This window comes from Mustela erminea, chromosome 18 (assembly GCF_009829155.1).
Source record: "Mustela erminea isolate mMusErm1 chromosome 18, mMusErm1.Pri, whole genome shotgun sequence".
NCBI lineage: Eukaryota > Metazoa > Chordata > Mammalia > Carnivora > Mustelidae > Mustela > Mustela erminea.
The window spans coordinates 61,303,271-61,319,317 of NC_045631.1; the positions used below are offsets into that span (position 1 = coordinate 61,303,271).

Below are 16,047 nucleotides of genomic sequence, written 5' to 3' on the forward strand. Positions count from 1 at the left end.
GCCGTCCAGGTTCCCGCCAGAGCATCCCCCACTCAGGCGTGACTCGGAGGTCACTAACCTGCCCCCCCAGTGTAACCTTGAAGGTCTTTTAAATTTCCTCCATTAAAGGGGTCACCAGCTTCTCTGGAAAGGGCCAGACTGTCCGTAGTTTGGGCTGTGCAGCCCACCTGGTCTCTGCTAGAGCAGTCTGGGGGTACAAGCCTCCAGCCGTGGCCGATTTCCCATAAAATTCCTCTTATGGGCACTGAAATAGGAATTTTGTGGAACTTTCAGATGTCATGAAAAATTTTTCTTCTTCTGATTTCTCTCAACCAAGTTATTAGGTAATGGGTTGTGTGAAAAGGGGCAGGCAGGTTTGTCCTTGGGCCCATCTGCCAACTCCTGTTCTAGACTATGGTTCCACGTATGGCCCAGTTTCTTATGAAATGACTTGAGGTTCTTACAGAGCTTGGGTAAAAATAGCTGGTAAAAAGCAAACTGTTACTTGAGGACCTAACAGAGCATCATTTCCCCCAGTTCTGGGTGGGAGCCCTCTCTGAAGTCTTAGGAGTATCTTCTGAGCTTTTTGGAAATAGTGAGCATATTAGCTTCTGCAGGAGGGTCCACCGCCGGAACCTGACAAGGGAGGGGGGAGTGTGACCAGGAGCCCGTGTGAACAGGCCAGAGTGAACCTCTGGGTGATTTTGTCTCCCAGCCCCCCTGAAATCAAAGAGATCCTACATCTGGCTACACTGAACAAGCTAGAGGTCATTCCGTTGGTGCAGACATTTGGACACATGGAGGTAAGCGGGAGGAACAGAAGCGACCTGGTGCCAGGTGTGGGGCTCGGGGGTCCACAGGCAGTGGCTAGCCACAGGCGGGGAGCAGCTCTTTCTCAGGCTCTGCCCTGCAAGGGGCGGACAAGCACAGAGCTCCAGGTCGGAGCGGCCTCTGTCCAGGGATCGGAGGGGCGGGGCCGGGGGAGCCCTGCGGGCCACGTTGGTTTCCTTTCTAACTTGCGTTCCTCACTTAACACTGGAGATGTTTCCAGGCTCCTATGTGGGCAGCAGATTAGACACAGCATCGATGTAATGGCTGCAGGTTCCGGTTCTCCTCACTGGACACACCTGTGGCCCTGGACACACCTGTGGCCAGCCCCTCCCCCAGGTGTTCAGGTGCGAGTTGCGTCAGAGCAGCTGTGTCCACGTCCACTCACGCGCCCCCTCCCCTGCCCGCCTCCCCCTGCGCCCAGGCCTCCGGAGGTGACGCACCCTGCCGTGCTCCCTGGGCTCCTCACTTCCCGCCGCCTCGGACTGCAGTCCACAGAGCGTCCCTCCAGGGCCCCGTTGTCCTCCAAGTCGCTAAATGTAGTGACAGATTCTGGTCCGTCTTCCTTGACTCTGGCTTTTCGCAGCCCCAGCAGCTCCCTCCCAAACCCCGCACTCTGCTGGCCCCCCATTCCCGGCCACACCACTGCTTCCCCTAGCAGCGTGCCGTCCTGTCGCTACCGCTGGGCGTGGCGGCGGTCCCCACGGCTCCTCTCCAGACCCTCCCTGTGCAGACAATGCCATGTCCTCTCCAGACCCTCCCTGTGCGGACAATGCCATGTCCTCTCCAGACCCTCCCTGTGCGGACAATGCCATGTCCTCTCCTGCTTCCTCTTCGTCCTCCATGCCCCCCAGATGCGGGCTCCTCTGCCCTGTTCTGGCGCCCCTCACACACCTGCACTCGGGCCATCGTGCGCCCTGCTGCTTTGCTCCTCTGTCTCGGGTCGGCGGCCGCCAGCCCTCTGCCTCCAGCCCTGTGTGAACCACCGCCTGACCTGCCCGAAGGCTCCCCCCCAACGGTGCCGCTCTGACCCCTTCTCCCAGTCGCTCCCTGACTCCTGCTCCTCGAGGGGCCTGGCTGCTCTCCGAGTCGGGTTGGTTCCTGGGGCCACTGCAGCAGAGGACTTCCGCCAGGTGACTTGAGCCCCCGGGAGCAAGCTCCCTCTCGGTTCTGAGCCAGAAGCCCAAGGCCAGGGTGTCTTCAGGGTTGGCTCCTTCTGGAGAAAGACCGTTAACGTGCACTTACTTGCCATCAGGATGTTCCCTCTGGTGAAATCACTGCAGGGACTTTGTACGTTTGACATTCGGCACTGTTGAGTTCTTCAGTTCTCTGGACATTCTGGATACGAGGGTTGTTGGATGACGACCGGCCAGCGTCTGCTCCCAGTCTTTGAGGTCTTCCGAGGACCTCAAAGAGCAAAAGTGTCTGATTTTGATTGTGGGGCTTCTCGGTTTCGCTTTGATGGGCTCTGCTCCTCGTGTCATTTCTAAGACCTCCGCCAGTCACTGGCTCCCGGAGATTTTTCCTGTTTCCTTCTAAAGTTCTACGTTCGCACACTTTCCACTTGCTGTCAAGATCCATGCCGAGTTAATTTTTGTGTAAGGTGTGAGGGTTACAGTGAGGGTCGTCGTTTTTTTGCATGTAGTGCATGACCGCTGCGATGGCCGGTCGGGCCAGCACCGCTCACTGAGGGACGGTCCTTCCTTTAGACTCTGGAACCTGGGGTTGCTTCTGTACCTGTGTCAGAAGTCACTTGACCTTCTTTGTGAAGGTCCGTTTCTGAGCGGTTCTGTTGCATCGGTGTCTACGTCTGTCCCTTTGTCAGACCTTCTTGTCTTTATTCTTGTTGCTTCACTGTGACTCGTAAGTAAAATCAGAGAATAAGAGCTTTATTTTTCACTCAGTTTGTGCATCTGTAAGAAACCTTGCTGGGGTTGGGGCGCCTGGGGGGCTCAGTCTGTTAAGCATCTGTCTTCGGGCTCTGGTCATGATGTCAGGATGCTGGGATCGAGCCCCACGGCGGGCTCCCTGCTCAGCGGGGCGTCTGCCCGAGTCTCTCACTCTGCCCCTCCCGCCAGTTTGTGCTGGCTTGCTTTCTCTCTTTCAAATAAATAAAATCTTTAAAAATTTTTTTTATTTATTTATTCGACAGAGAGACATCACAAGTAGGCAGAGAGGCGGGGGGGGGGGGAGCAGACTCCCTGCTGAGCAGAGAGCCCGATGTGGGGCTCGATCCCAGGACCCTGAGATCATGACCTGAGCCGAAGGCAGAGGCTTTAACCCACTGAGCCACCCAGGCGCCCCTGCACATCTCACGATTTTTGGTTGAAAATTGGGCATTTCGGATAATATTGTGAATCTGACTTTTTCCGTTGCAGCTGGTTGTAAATTGCTTTCAGTCTCAGAGCCTGTCCCCCGGCTGTGCGGCCGTTGGCGCTCCGGTTAGCTACTCACACATGCGTTTGTGGTCTGGCTTCCAAGGGGCCACCCCTCTGCCTTCATGGCTGGTGTTCAGCCAGGGTCGGGGCCACAGTGGCCTGGGGCTGTGAGGACCCACTCTGTGGTACGGGCCAGGGGCACCGGGAGTTCAGCCAGTGCCCCGTCTGCCTCGACTATGGGTGTGAGTGTGGCCTCCGGTCAGCCGGGGTGTGAGGAGAGGGTGTGTCACCTCTGTGGCTCTCCTGTCCACAGTCACCCATCACATTTCAGGCTGGTGGCCGCTCCATCTGAACGTGAATGAGCCTGGCTTTTACTTTTCTCACCGGGCCCAGGTGGACCTGACAGAAGGGCCATGAGCCAGCCACAGGCTCCGCCCGGCCCCCCAGCACCCTTGGGGGGGACCTGCAGCCAGCCTTGCTTCGGGTCAGCTGCATCCCAGTGTCTCCTCCTGTCACCTCCTGTATCTCTGCAGTTTGTGCTGAAGCATGAGGCTCTCGCTCACCTCCGAGAAGTGGCACTTTTCCCGAACACCCTGAACCCCCATGAGGCGGAGGCCCTGGCGCTGGTGGGAGCCATGGTCAGCCAGGTCATGGAGCTGCACCCGGGCGCGCGCTGGTTCCATGTCGGCTGCGACGAGGTGGGTCCTTCGATGCTCTGCCCGTCCCGGGCCTCGCCTGCCCGCTGTGTTCTCCCGCAGCAGCCTCTCTTCTTCCCTTTAAGGGCCCTTGTCCCACTTTGCGGGGTCGTTTCCTACATAGAAAAATAGTCCACGTGCCAAGGATAAAGAAGAACCGGCCGAGGAGATGCCCCTGTGCGGGCGTCCGTCGCAGCTGACCCGTGACCTCATGCGGGCAAAGCTGTATTGCTGAGCACAGTGAGGGGCGCCCTGCGGGACGGACGAGGGCTGGGCTCTGACCTGAAATGGCCATGCTGTCCACCCCCGAGCAGCGGCAGAGCCAGCCCCCGCGTTGGCTGTCTGCTTGCTGGCTGGTGGACACCTTGGTTATTTCTGCCCTCGGGCTGCTGTGAATGCTGAAAGGAAGCCGGGGTGGAAGTTAGGTCTCGGGGAGGAAGGGCCCTGCACCAACGCCTCTGCGCGGGCAGCTGCCACTGCAATCCTGGCCGACATGGCCTGGGCCGGCCTCTCCCAAGAGTGTCCGCAGTGAGGCTGGGCGGTCCGGGCAGACCCGTCCTGTGCTTCCTTCCAGGTCTATTACCTTGGCGAGGGCGAGGCCTCGAGACGGTGGCTGCAGCAGGAACATAACACCAAAGCGAGACTGTGTCTGTCCCACATAAAGGCAGTGGCCTGCCACGTGCTGGCCCGGCACCCCGCCACGAGGCCCCTGGTGTGGGACGACATGCTGCGGGCCATCCCGGAGGACCAGCTCTCAGGTCAGCAGGTTCCTCCCCCAGGCCGCTGGTGCTGGGAGTGAGGCGAGTGGCTGCTGGGGACGGACTGGGGGGGGGGGCCTCCCCCAAAGCTCTCACTGCAGGCCACCCGCTTAGAGTCACTCTCCGAACTTTATCATGCAAAATGCCATTCCCCCAGCAGGGAGTGCAGAGTGGTAGGTCTGAAGCCGGGAGTAGCCATGGGGCCTTGGTGGGCCTGGCCAGCAGGGGGAGGAGGGTGGAGAAGGGGTCCCACTGGGCCTGGAGGGTCCAGTGCTGCCGGCCGCCTTGACCCCAGGGGACCCTGTGGCCAGCCCTGCGGGCATCGTGGCTAAACTCACGCAGGCCGCTGGTCAAGGACAGCAGCCCCTCCGGCCTGCCGGCGCTCACTCCATCTGAGGCTCCGGGCTGAGACCAGAGACGCACCCCATGGTCCACTCAGAGCCCCCCCCCCCAGAGTGTGGCCACTGCCCCAGCCTCTGCAAGGCCAGGTGTCCTGGAGGCAGCCCCGACCAGTGTGGCCGTTGGGTTCTCATAAGATGAGACAGAATCCAGCCCAAGTGGAAGTTCCTGCTGCACCCGGTCCTGGTACCCCCACTGCGGCACGCAGACAGAGCGGTTCCCCTGTGCAGGAAGCTCTGGGGCTCCCGGCTTGGGGTTCCCCTTTCACAGAGCTCAGTCTGCTCATTGCCAAAGTTGGCCAAACCCATGGTTGCAGCATTTGCCCTGTCCAGTCTGCACCTACAGCCCAGGCTCCCGAGCGAGTCGGCATGCGCTCTGTTGTAATGCTGGGGCCGGGGTGGGGGGTGCAGGCTGCGGGGCCGCGGGGCTGTGGGGCCAGGGTGATGGCTCTCGGCTCACAGCCGCTCTCTGCCCCCAGCATCGGGGGTGCCGCAACTCGTGGAGCCTGTGCTCTGGGACTACGGGGCCGACCTAGACGTCCATGGCAAAGGTCAGTACCCAGACCACAGCCGCAAAGACCCTGGAGCCCTGACTGCCTGGCCAGGGGCGTGCAGGGGCCTCTGTCCCTTGGTTCATCAGGACCCTGCCAGCTGCCTCCGCTTCCCCGCAGGCCCCTTCTGAGGGAGCTTGGCCAACCACAGGGCCACCGGGGCACCCATCCTAGCCCACGTCACTCCCGAGGTGTCCCATGTTGTCTGCTGTTTTCCTCACGAGCATCTGGGCGGCGTCTCTGATCTTGCTGAGACGTCAGTCTGCCTAGAACTCGAGCTGGCGGCTGGGGGCTCCTCCTGCTCTCCGGTCCGACAGGCGCCGTGTCCAGGCTTGGCCTCGCTCCTCGGACCGGGCATGTCACACCACTCACCTTCCCGCCTAGCTCTTCTCATGGAAAAGTACCGGAAGTGTGGTTTTCTCCGGCTGTGGGCTGCCAGCGCCTTCAAGGGGGCCACAGGGGTGAGCCAGGCCCTGACCCCCATCGAGCACCACCTCAGGAACAACGTGCAGTGGCTGCAGGTGGCGGCCCGTGGGTCTGCGGATGTGCTCCAGGGCATCGTCCTGACCGGCTGGCAGAGGTGAGGCGGCGCCCACCCGCCTGGCAGGAGCCAAGCAGCTCTGATGGCCCGGGACACACCACCCCTCCTTGGCCCGTCTGCTCAGCCCTTCCTGGGAAGGGGCCGGTCCTCCTATGAGGGTCGGAGCCTGGGCCCCTGATACCCCACAGCCATCCCCCAAACCCTGCAGAGGGGATGTCACTCGGGGTGTCTGGGGCGATGCACCCTGGTCCTCCCAGCCCCCACACACCTCCGCACCCTCGGCAGCCTTGCCTCCAGGGCCACACAAAACGTGTCTCATGTGTGGCCAGCACAAGGAGAGATTTTCTCTCTTTAGGGATTTCACCCTATTTGAAAAGTGAGCTGCAAGTGAACCCTGGCTCCCGGCCAAGTCCTAGCCACAGGTCTAGCCTTGTGATGGGGAGGGCAGAGCGGGAGACAGCTGCAGGCCCCTGCCCGTGCCTTGCTGACCCCCAGGTCTCCCAGAGCGGTCGGAGAACTTACTAAGATGTCAGGGTGTCTGCACTGAGCAGCAAGCCGAGGCAGGGCCTCCGGGGGGGACACGGCCCGAGGCAGCAGCCAGCCCTGCGGGAGCATCCCAAGGCCGGTCCGGTGTGCCGGGGAGAGCGTGCGGGCATCTGCTGTGCAGGTGGGCCGTGGGAGCTGAGCGGCCCTCTCCCCCCGGCGTAGGTACGATCACTTCTCCGTGCTGTGCGAGCTGCTCCCCGTGGGAATTCCGTCCCTGGCCGTCTGCCTGCAGTCGCTCCTACACGGTACGGCTCCCTGCTGCACCCGGGCGGCAGGAGGGTAGATGCCCCCGATTGCGTCTCCTCGGAGCGGGACTGTGGTCATGCTCACCGCCACCCACCCGCCCCGCGGCCCCCAGACACAGTGAGCCCGTGAGAGCAGTTCGTCCCGGGTGCGTGCTGACAAGGACTCTGCCCTGAGCTGGCCAAGCTCCCCACATGGGCAGAGACATGGGCTCACAGGGACGACAGCCTGTCCGTGAGGGCGTGGGTCTGTGGCTGCGTGGGGCACAGGGTGGGGCGGCATGGGGAAAGCAGGGTCTGGCTCCTGGACGGACCCTGAGGCTCCCCGTGCGTCCTGCCTCCTGAAGGGTTAGCGGGAACCGTTCAGACAGGCGTGCGGACGCTGCAGCCGACGCCGGTGTTGACACTGGGTGCTGGCCCCGCTGCCCCGCCTCTGAGGTGGGCACCGCTGCCACACAGCCCTCCTCCCGCTATGGAGACGGGCCGGGCCTCATGCCCTACCGGGTGCTCCCACGCGAGCTGACAGAGCCCGGTCCACATTGGTACATGCAGGCTTCACCGGCCCGTTTCAGTTGTCCTGGAATGTCCGCGTCTGAGAAACTGCAGTGGCCAGGTCCTGCGTACGTCCGGGACAGCTGTGGGCGCGCCGGGCAGCACAGGCTGACCGTTCCCCCAGCGGCGGGGCTGCTTCTCCTCTTCATTTTCTCATTTTTAACACAGTGAGCGCGTTTCATGTGTTTCGTATGAAGCCCCGTCGCCGAGGTCTGCTTGGGCTGGCACATGCACGCTGACCTCCTTGGTCACTTTGCCACCAGGCCTGCACAGTGGCGCCGGGGCCCTGCCACTCTCTCCAGAGGCCCCTCTGACCACCTCCATCTGTGCTTGGTTGCAGGAGGGTTTACCGAAGACGTTAAAGCAAAAGTGGAGAACTTTCTCGGGATTTCAAACCTAGAAGTAACTGATTTTACAAGGTAACCCCCCGTCCCCGGCCCTGCCTCTCCCCTCACATTTGGACCCCCGGCTCAGCACCGCGGCTCTCGTGCAGCGAGGGGCCCGGCTCCTTCCCTGGCAGCGACATCCTGGCCCTCGTCACGCACGTCAGCCTCCACTTGCGCAGCTCCGTGGACTCGCTGCTGGAGAGGGACAGGTGAGTGGGCAGGGGCTGAGCCCACACTCCCAACAGGACAGGGTGAGGGTGGCCCGTCCCAGATGACAAGTTTCTGGGGGGACCCACGTTTTCCATGTCCCACCAGACTCTTTAAGGTTTCTCAGAGACGTTCTCTGAACCACCCCCGCCCCCCGAGGCTGCCTGGCCAGCCGCCGTGGGCGCACCTGCATGCGTGGGTCTGCCCCCAGGTACGTGAGCGGCTGGTTCAGCCCTTACCACCGCAGGCGGAAGCTCGTGCACCCCGTCATGGTCCAGCACATCCAGCCCCAGGCGCTCAGGTTGGTTGCCCAGCTCCTGGCGGTGCCCACCCCCGGGGCTGCACGTCCTCCGCGGCTTCCGGCTTTGAGCCCGACGAGCTTTCTAGGTCTTGAGCCATGAGTTCTTAGGTGAATCAACTTGGCTGAAACAGCTGTGCTGTACGTGTTCAAGAAGCCAGGGCATTCCTAGCCTAAAAGGGTAAGGGTCACCCCAGGCAGGGTCCAGGGCCCTTCATGGCTCATGGCTCTGAGCTGAGGCCGATGCAGTGTACTCACTGAGTGGAAGACACAGTCAGATGTTGACAGGCTCATGTGTAGAGACAGGCCCTGCAGGCCAGTAGCAGAGCACAGTCCAGTTTCAGATGTTGAAACGTAACAACTCATTTATTCCCGTCTCGCTGTGAGATGGGCATGGATAGTCATTTTATGCATGGGTAGACTGAGGCACAGAACCGTAGCGACCCGTGAGGTTGTTGAGGACATGAGTGTCGTGCACAGGCTGTGAGCTGGTGCCCGGGGGTGCCCACCAGGCAGGCTCACTGCCGGCTGTGGTGCTCAGCCTGCTGGCCAGGTGGAGCGCTGTGGTGCGGGAGCTGGAGGCCGCCCTGCATCGTGTCTTCTATCCGGACGCCGTGGAGGAGTGGCTGGAGGAGAACGTGCAGCCCAGCCTGAGGCGGCTACAGGCCTTGCTGCAGGACCTTAGAGAGGCGGCTAGCGCCAGGCCGCACGTGGCTCAGGACCCCTGACGGGGTAGGCCGGGCACCCCGTCCAGCTGTGCCCATCCTGGCGCTGGCGGCCCGCCTCCCCCTGTACGCCAGACTCCCTGCAACAGGCCACACCCAGGGAGCAGACGGTTCTCGCTGGGCAAGACGAGTGGCGAGGTGCAGGAAGACCCGCTGAGGCCCGCCAGCGGGTCCGCGTGTGGAACTTGAAATACAGCGGAGAGCAGGAGCCGGAACCGCTGCTGGTGGCAGTCAGACTCGCTGCCAGCGTGCGTCCCGCACCGATGGTCCCGAGACCCTCCTCACCCTGCGAGCCCAGCCAAGGCAGAGGGGAGCTGGCCACATGGGTCCCTCCAACTCGGGGTGACCACGCCAGAAACCAGTGACGGCATTTCATATTTTATTTTAGAAAAAGAAAGCTTTCAAATTTTACCACTTAAAAACTCAACTTTGGCATGTGTCAATGACTGTTCCCCAAACTAGAGCTGTTGGTGGTCTCTCTGGAGAAGGGGACAGGGCTCCCCAGAGACGACCCTCCTCTGCGGGGCTCCCCGCTTCCTAGCTGCTCCTGGCTCAGCTCCTGAGTGCCGGCTCAGAGGTGCCTCACTGCCTCCCCTCTGTGGGGGCTGCTGCAGCAGCCCTAGGCCCCACGTCCTGCCTGGGTTCCTAAGGGAGCCACCCTGCCTAGGCCCTGTGTGGGGCCTCTCTGACCCTGCACAAGCCCCGTGGCAGGCCCAGCTGGTCAGGGGCTGTGTGCAGGCTGGGGAGGCCTTGGGAGTGGCTGCAGTGCACACAGCCAGGTGGGACCCTCAGCACCCGCCCTGGGCCCTGCAGAGCCTGGGCAAGCACCGCACTCTAGCCTTGGAGGGGACTGAGCCAGGGAAGGGCCAGGGAAGGGCTGTAGCATGTGGGGCAGGGCCCATTGGGATCCCCGGGGACATCAAGCCAGTGTGGGCATCCTCCTGGCTCCCTCTGAGCCTGACCCAGCTGCTGGCACTGTGCACACCTGCTGAAGCCTTGCTGTCACTGGGGAGCTGAGCTGCGGGGGACTGACGAACCTCCCTGGGTATCCCATTTCAGAGACCTGATCCCCACGCAGCTGGTGGGCAGTGGGGTACGTGTGCCCTCAGAGTCCCCCGTCACTGCCCAGGCTGGGGCCAGCCCTCTGATGCCAGGAGGCAGCTCTGAGGCCTGTGCCCTCCCTGGACAGCTCAGAGCCTGCAGAAGGTCCAGCCTGTGGTTTTGCTCAGAGGGCAGAAGCAAGCAGCAAGAACGGCAGAGGGTCCCACCCTGGGGCCGGTGGGGACACAACCAGGCGCTGGAGGAAGGCTTGCCAGTGGCCCACTAGAACCAAGGCCAGGGGCTCTATGGGCGTTAGCTCTGGCTCCCCGGGCCATCAGCCTCGCTGTCACTGCTCTGAGACAGCTCCATGGGACTCTCCAGTCGGTGCAGTTCCAGGAAGGTGGCAATAAGCTTGGCGATGGCTTCCACATCACTGGGCCAGGCCGACATCGGGAGAAAGGGCAGGTTACCATGGCCAGCCCTGAGGCAGCCACAAAGACCACACCATTCTCCTGCTGGACCACCCACCTTCAGCACCCCCAGGGGTCCCTCTAGGACATGGTGCCTAATGTTCTAGGCCCCATCTCCCGTGACTCCCAGACCCCTCTGTCCCCTGTGGGGACTCCCCAATATTCCCCTACCAGCAGGGGCTACTTCCTCCAAGTCCTCTCCCTGGGCCCAGCCACACAGTCCACTGTGGGGGCCACCTGTTGGGGGCGAGGGGCACAGCCAGCCAGCTGTGACAATCAAGTCACCTGCCCAGAGCTTACCTGCGGTGGCCCATGACCGCGCTCTGTGTGAGGGGGTGGGAGAAGCCTGTTGCGAATCGCAACACCACCACGTAGCCCTTCCCAAAATACCGGACTTTCTCCTCCTCCACGTTCACGTCCCGGATGTCACTCAGCAGGACCACCACTGCGGGGCACAGCGGGAGACAGTCCGTGGTCCCCCTCCTCGCCTGCCCTTCCCACCTGTGTGCTGGGCACAGCACTTTGGGGCTGCTCTCCAGAGGATGGCAGCAGGGGCCAGGGACCATCGCACAGGCTGGCTGTGCGCACAGGAGAGCACCGTCGGGTGGGAAGCAGCAGCCCGCCCGCGGCCACCCTGGCAGGCCTGCCCGGGCTCTCATGAGCGCACACCAAGGACGGGCTAAGCTCTCTGCTCTACCTTCCCCCGACGGCTGAAAAATGCCTTCCTGTTGCCTAGTGGCCGGCCACTGAGCTCGAGGCTGCCCAGCAGTGTCCGGGGGCACCCTCTGTCGCCCAGCGGGCAGCTCTGACCCACCCCATTTCTAGGCCTTGGGCCTGGTCTCTGGGTCTTGCTCACTACCTTCCATCCGGTCTGGAATCAGCAGCCTCCTGCCGCACCCCGTGTGCCCACGCCACGCGCCTCACCTTGGTCGTGGCCGGCTCTGAGAAGAGTCAGCAGCTTCCTGTACAAGCTGAATGTCTTCAGGACGACCTGCCCGGTGTTCTTGTTGAAGACGGCTTCCTGGAAAACCGGCCAGAGGGGATCACCCAGCTGCCAGCCTCTATGTGTGCAGACCAGCCGCACACAGAACTTCCAGGGCCCAGCCTGACCAGAGCAGATACTCGAGAGGACACCCAGCTGACACCCAGCCCGGACAGCCACATGTGGCTCCGCCAGGGCTGAACACCTACAGCCACACCCTCTTGGACTCCCATCTGTTGGGCCCCCAGGGCCAGGGGTGTAGAGAGAGGGGAGCGTGGAAGCAGATGCTGTACCCAAGGGAAAGAGAAGTACAGCAGCGAGGTCATCAAGCAAAGGAACGCAGGCTAAAGTCCGGAGGTCGGAGAGCCCCCCAGTCCTGCGGTTCCTGGTGAAGAGACCCACCCACAGGGGAGAGCGCCGGCCCTCATTCTATCGTGGGCTGTGGCAACACTAGGGAGTAACGAATTTCAGTGGAAACCGTCATGAAGAGCTTCTAGGAGAAAAGAAGATTCCTTGGTGCAGAAACCAGTAAGGTCAAGTTTCAGGATGGGGCGTGTGAGGCCAGAGCCCTTCCCCCTGCCGTGACCCCCGCGACACCCTCGCGCTCTTGCCTCTGCCGGCCTTACCTCCCAGTCCTCCAGGTTCTGCACGGCCACGAACAGGCAGCCCGTGACATAGAAGAGCTTCCAGCCCAGACTATCTGAAGAGCAAACACGGCGGGCAGCCAGGTGAGGGACAGCAGCAGAGGGCCAAAGGCTGACATGCCCAGCTGACACTGGGCAGGGGTGGCCTCTGGGGCTGGCTGAGCCCGGCCCACGGCAGCCACCCGACACTGCTGGCCCTGCCTGTCATGCAGAACCAGTGTGAGATGCCGGCCAGCTCGGTGTGCCCTCTGCTCTCCCTCCGGTGTCTACTGGAGACCGGAGTCAGGGCTGACCCGCATCTGCAGATCACAGCCCGGTGTGTGATGGAGCGGGGGACATGCAGGGGCGGCTGCAAGTGTGGTTCAGCCTGCGGTTCAGCCTCAGGCAAACACGAGAGAGCACGTTTCTGAAGAATGTGTCAACACGGGGGAGTGCCTCAGATACAAGAAGGTGGGGCACCAGGGGGTTCAGTGGGTTAAGCCTCTGCCTTCAGCTCAGATCATGGTCCAGGGGTCCTGGGATCGAGCCCTGCGTTATAAGTAAACTCTTGAAGGAGAAGGGGAACACCAGCACGCGGAGCTGGGGCTGCACCTGCGTGGAGGTGCCTTGGTCCTAAAGGCTGGGCCTTGGTGAGCACCACAAATGGTGGGTTCGCTCTCTATTTCCCAAACGGCCACGGAAGTTCCTGCGGGAGGGGGAGGAGGTGATGCACCCACCTCCACTGTAGTAGGCAGCGGCCAGGCCAATCGACAAGATTCCTGCAAAGAGAAAAGAAAGCAAGTGCTTCCCTATTGGGCCCCCATGAGTCCAGAGTCCCCTCCTGCCGGGAGCCACAGGCTCAGACGAGCAGGCCCTTCCCTTCCCGGTGCCAGAGATGGCTAGGGGTGCTGGTGGGGGACAGAAGACCACCAGGCTCAGAAGTCGGGGACACAGCCAGGAAGTGCACTCAGAAATATGGCGAATGCCTTTCACAGTATTCCCGGAGTATGTTCCTCCGGCCGAGGCTCCAGACCTGAGGAGCCAGAGCCAGAGAGTATTCCACGTGGTGGGGGGTGAAGAACCGGAGTGTGGCGCGGGAAGCAGAACAGGCAGGTGGCCACATGCAGGGTCACGGGACAGATGGACAGAGACATGTCGCGGAGGGCACAGCCACAGCACTTCACACGGCTGCCCTCGTCAACACCGTGCCACCGCCCCTGCAGTGTAGGACCCTCCAACGGACGGGGAGAGGAAAAACGGGAATGAACTGTGGCCCATCATGTGAGCCTCTAACATACACTTGCAACCAGATGTATGAAAGCAAACAAAAGGGGAACACAGGACCTCAAAAGAACATGCACAATGTTAACATTAGGATACTAAGTGCTGGGTAAAGGACAGATCCTCATGTAGAAGCACTCATGTAGGTCAAAAGCAGTGCTTATAGGATAAAAGCTGTGAAGATACAAAGTAACAAAACAAAGGACAGTTTCTTTCTCTTTCTTTTTTTTTTTTTTTTTTTAATTCGGTTTTTAACCTGGGGGGAAATACGGACATCCTTACCAACAAGCAAAGACCAGGACCTGATGCCTGGAGCCCTCTTCAGATGGAGGCAGGAGCTGGTGCGGGACTCCACCTGCATGTACATCCCTGGTCTGGGCGCGCACCACTCCGGACAGGACGCGCTGGGGAAGGGCAGAACACACCGCGGCTGGAGTCCTCCCGCCGCCGCCTGCACACAAGCGCCCAGCCCCTCACCAGCCTGGGAGCCGGTCAGCTTGTGTCCACGGCGGTCTCTTCGGTCCCCCAAGGACCCCTGCTCGGCAAGGCCCTTCTCTGCTCAGTTACGCCGACCGCACGGGGGCCACCTGCCCAGCCAGTACCCGCGAAGCGGCCACGAGCGCTTGGCCATCGGCTGCCCCGTCCTACCCGGGAGCCGCAGTCCTCGGAAGCCTGGGCAGCATCCGAGCTCCCGACGCCCCAGCAGAACTATCAGAGGGCCCGCACCGCCCTGTGCTGCCCCCGAGAAAGGGACTCCGGGTCTCGTCTGGTCTGAGTCCGTCTCCGGCCGCTCGGACAACAGGCTACGTGCGGCGGAAGGTCCGGGGGCTCCGGCTGGGGCCCCCGGTTCTGGGGCGCAGTGAAGTCAAACTCACGACAGTAAGGGGTGGGTTCGGTTGGTACCGACGAGTCCCGCGTCTCGGTCCACCCCGGGCTGCTCCTGCTGCGGCTGGACCCGCCCGAGCCCCCCCCCCAGCCAGGCCCCGCGCCCCCGGTCTGCTTCCTGCGGCTCTGGGACGCCTCGCCCGCCCCGCGACAGCGGCCCGACTCCCGCGCCTACCGAGCACTGGACCCGGCGGCGCGGGCGCAGGGCCGGGACCTGGGGCAGGTGGCCGGCCGCCAACTTCCGGGGTTGGGGGCGGGACGGCTAACTTCCGGGTTCCGCGGAGCGGGCGGGGCCGGCTTCCGGGGGCTGGGCGGGGCTGCGGCTCACTTCCGGGCTCTGGGGCGCGAGCGAGCCCTACTTCCGGGGCGGGGCGGGTCTGGGGCGAGGCCGCCGGCTCTCCCGCACCCGGGCGGGAGACTGAGGGGCGGGGCGCGGCGTCGGGGGCGCGTGGGGAAGCGCCGCAACTGCGGGCGGGTGACCGCCCGAGGACGTCTGGGGCGACTGAACCCCACAAAGTCGGAAGCGTGGATTATGCGGCAAAACCCTCGCTTAATACGTCGATAAAAGTGGGCGCCCGGGGGGCTCCGTGGGTTGAGCCGCTGCCTTCGGCTCAGGTCATGATCTCGGGGTCCTGGGATCGAGCCCCGCATCGGGCTCTCTGCTCAGCGGGGAGCCTGCTTCCCTCTCTCTCTGTCTGCTGCTCTGCCTACTTGTGATCTCTGTCTGTCCAATAAATAAATAAAATCTTTAAAAAAACACGTCGATAAAAGGGGCGCCGGGGGCTCAGTCGGCGAAGCGTCGGCCTTCGGCTCCGTCGCGATCCCGCCGTCCCGGATCGAGCCCCGCATCGGGCTCCCGGCCCAGCGGGGGCGTCTGCCCCCCACCCCCACCCCAGCCCGTGCTCGCCGCCCGGTCGTTCCCGCTCAGATCAAGTCGCCGCAGCTTTTTGCACCCGACGCGCCGGAGAGGCAGACAGCGCGAGCGGGGACAGCCGGGGCAGAGGGAGCCCGACCTCGCTCCCCGGACCCCGGGGCCACGACCCGAGCCCCAGGCCCACGCCTCTCCAAGCCGGTGCCCCGCACGCAGAACCGCTCGCGAACGACGACGCTGACGGAGCTGGGCGGTGCCCGGAGGTCGCCGACACCGGCTCGGGGCGGACGAGCCCCTGCAGCGCTCGGAGACGCGGGTTCGCACCTGCAGCGGACGTGGCTCGTGCCTGGAAAAGACAGAGTCTGCGCGTTGGGCCTGGAGAGTCCGCGCAGTCCCGGGACAGCGTCAACCTCCGGAACAACACCGCGGGCTCCCCCGCCGGCGAAGCCCGGCGCTCGGGGGAGAACCGCGTCCCCAGGCCCCGCCACTCGGCTCCCGCCGGGACCCCAGGCACGTGCCGACGGTCAGCGCCGCGGGCTCTTTTTATAGGGGACGGTGGGTGGGCGGGGTGGGCTGTTGTAAACAGAAAGTCCATTGGAGGGAAAGGGGAGCTGGAAGTATAGTGGCTTCTCATTGGCTGGACGATGGCCCCGCCCCATTAGATGGGTTGTGACCGTCTCGGTCGGCTGGGCTGTTGCCAGAAAATTGCGGTAGGAAAGACCGTTTGCTCCCGGAAAACCCCGCCGCAGGCACGTAGGCGGCCTACCTGCTCCCTCTCTTCCAAACCACCACCTTCCTTCCTGCCGGGTG

General features: G+C 62.8%; 2 protein-coding genes across 7 annotated transcripts in view; one reads left to right on the plus strand and one right to left on the minus strand.

Annotated features, from left to right (window-relative positions):
- The window catches only part of HEXD (hexosaminidase D), a 16,250-nt gene extending 6,739 nt beyond the window's left edge, over positions 1-9,511 (plus strand). For 2 of the 4 annotated variants that reach the window (XM_032319661.1, XM_032319664.1), the window contains 10 exons: positions 695-782; positions 3,719-3,883; positions 4,455-4,638; positions 5,516-5,587; positions 5,972-6,167; positions 6,837-6,919; positions 7,809-7,887; positions 7,962-8,063; positions 8,170-8,362; positions 8,901-9,511. In XM_032319661.1, coding sequence (XP_032175552.1) covers positions 695-782; positions 3,719-3,883; positions 4,455-4,638; positions 5,516-5,587; positions 5,972-6,167; positions 6,837-6,919; positions 7,809-7,887; positions 7,962-8,063; positions 8,170-8,362; positions 8,901-9,044 — 1,306 coding nt within the window. In that variant the 3' untranslated portion in view covers positions 9,045-9,511. The remainder of the gene's footprint in view (positions 1-694; positions 783-3,718; positions 3,884-4,454; positions 4,639-5,515; positions 5,588-5,971; positions 6,168-6,836; positions 6,920-7,808; positions 7,888-7,961; positions 8,064-8,169; positions 8,363-8,900) is intronic. The other 2 variants (XM_032319662.1, XM_032319663.1) reach the window with 2 other exon arrangements.
- LOC116577027 (cytochrome b-245 chaperone 1) lies at positions 9,451-14,656 on the minus strand. 3 transcript variants are annotated; one of them, XM_032319669.1, is made up of 7 exons: positions 14,542-14,656; positions 13,764-13,885; positions 12,938-12,979; positions 12,204-12,277; positions 11,520-11,616; positions 10,896-11,040; positions 9,451-10,558 (listed from the first exon to the last, which is right to left on the minus strand). In XM_032319669.1, the coding sequence occupies exons 2-7, from the start codon at positions 13,846-13,848 to the stop codon at positions 10,438-10,440; spliced, it is 564 nt and encodes a 187-aa protein (XP_032175560.1). In that variant the 5' UTR covers positions 13,849-13,885; positions 14,542-14,656; the 3' UTR covers positions 9,451-10,437. The 3 variants fall into 3 exon arrangements, with proteins under 3 accessions (XP_032175560.1, XP_032175559.1, XP_032175558.1); XM_032319668.1 differs by having other exon boundaries at positions 14,357-14,629; XM_032319667.1 differs by lacking the exon at positions 14,542-14,656 and adding an exon at positions 14,130-14,350.
- Positions 14,657-16,047: the final 1,391 nt, after the last annotated feature.

Excerpts from the sequence above, each read along its gene's own strand:
- LOC116577027 (XM_032319667.1), bottom strand. The coding sequence starts at position 14,164 with ATGCTGCCCAGGCTTCCGAGGACTGCGGCTCCCGG. Across the intron at positions 12,980-13,763 it reads GTCCTGGTCTTTGCTTGTTG|GAATCTTGTCGATTGGCCTG; the intron begins GTAAGGATGTCC and ends TTCTCTTTGCAG. Across the intron at positions 11,617-12,203 it reads AGAACCTGGAGGACTGGGAG|GAAGCCGTCTTCAACAAGAA; the intron begins GTAAGGCCGGCA and ends CCGGTTTTCCAG.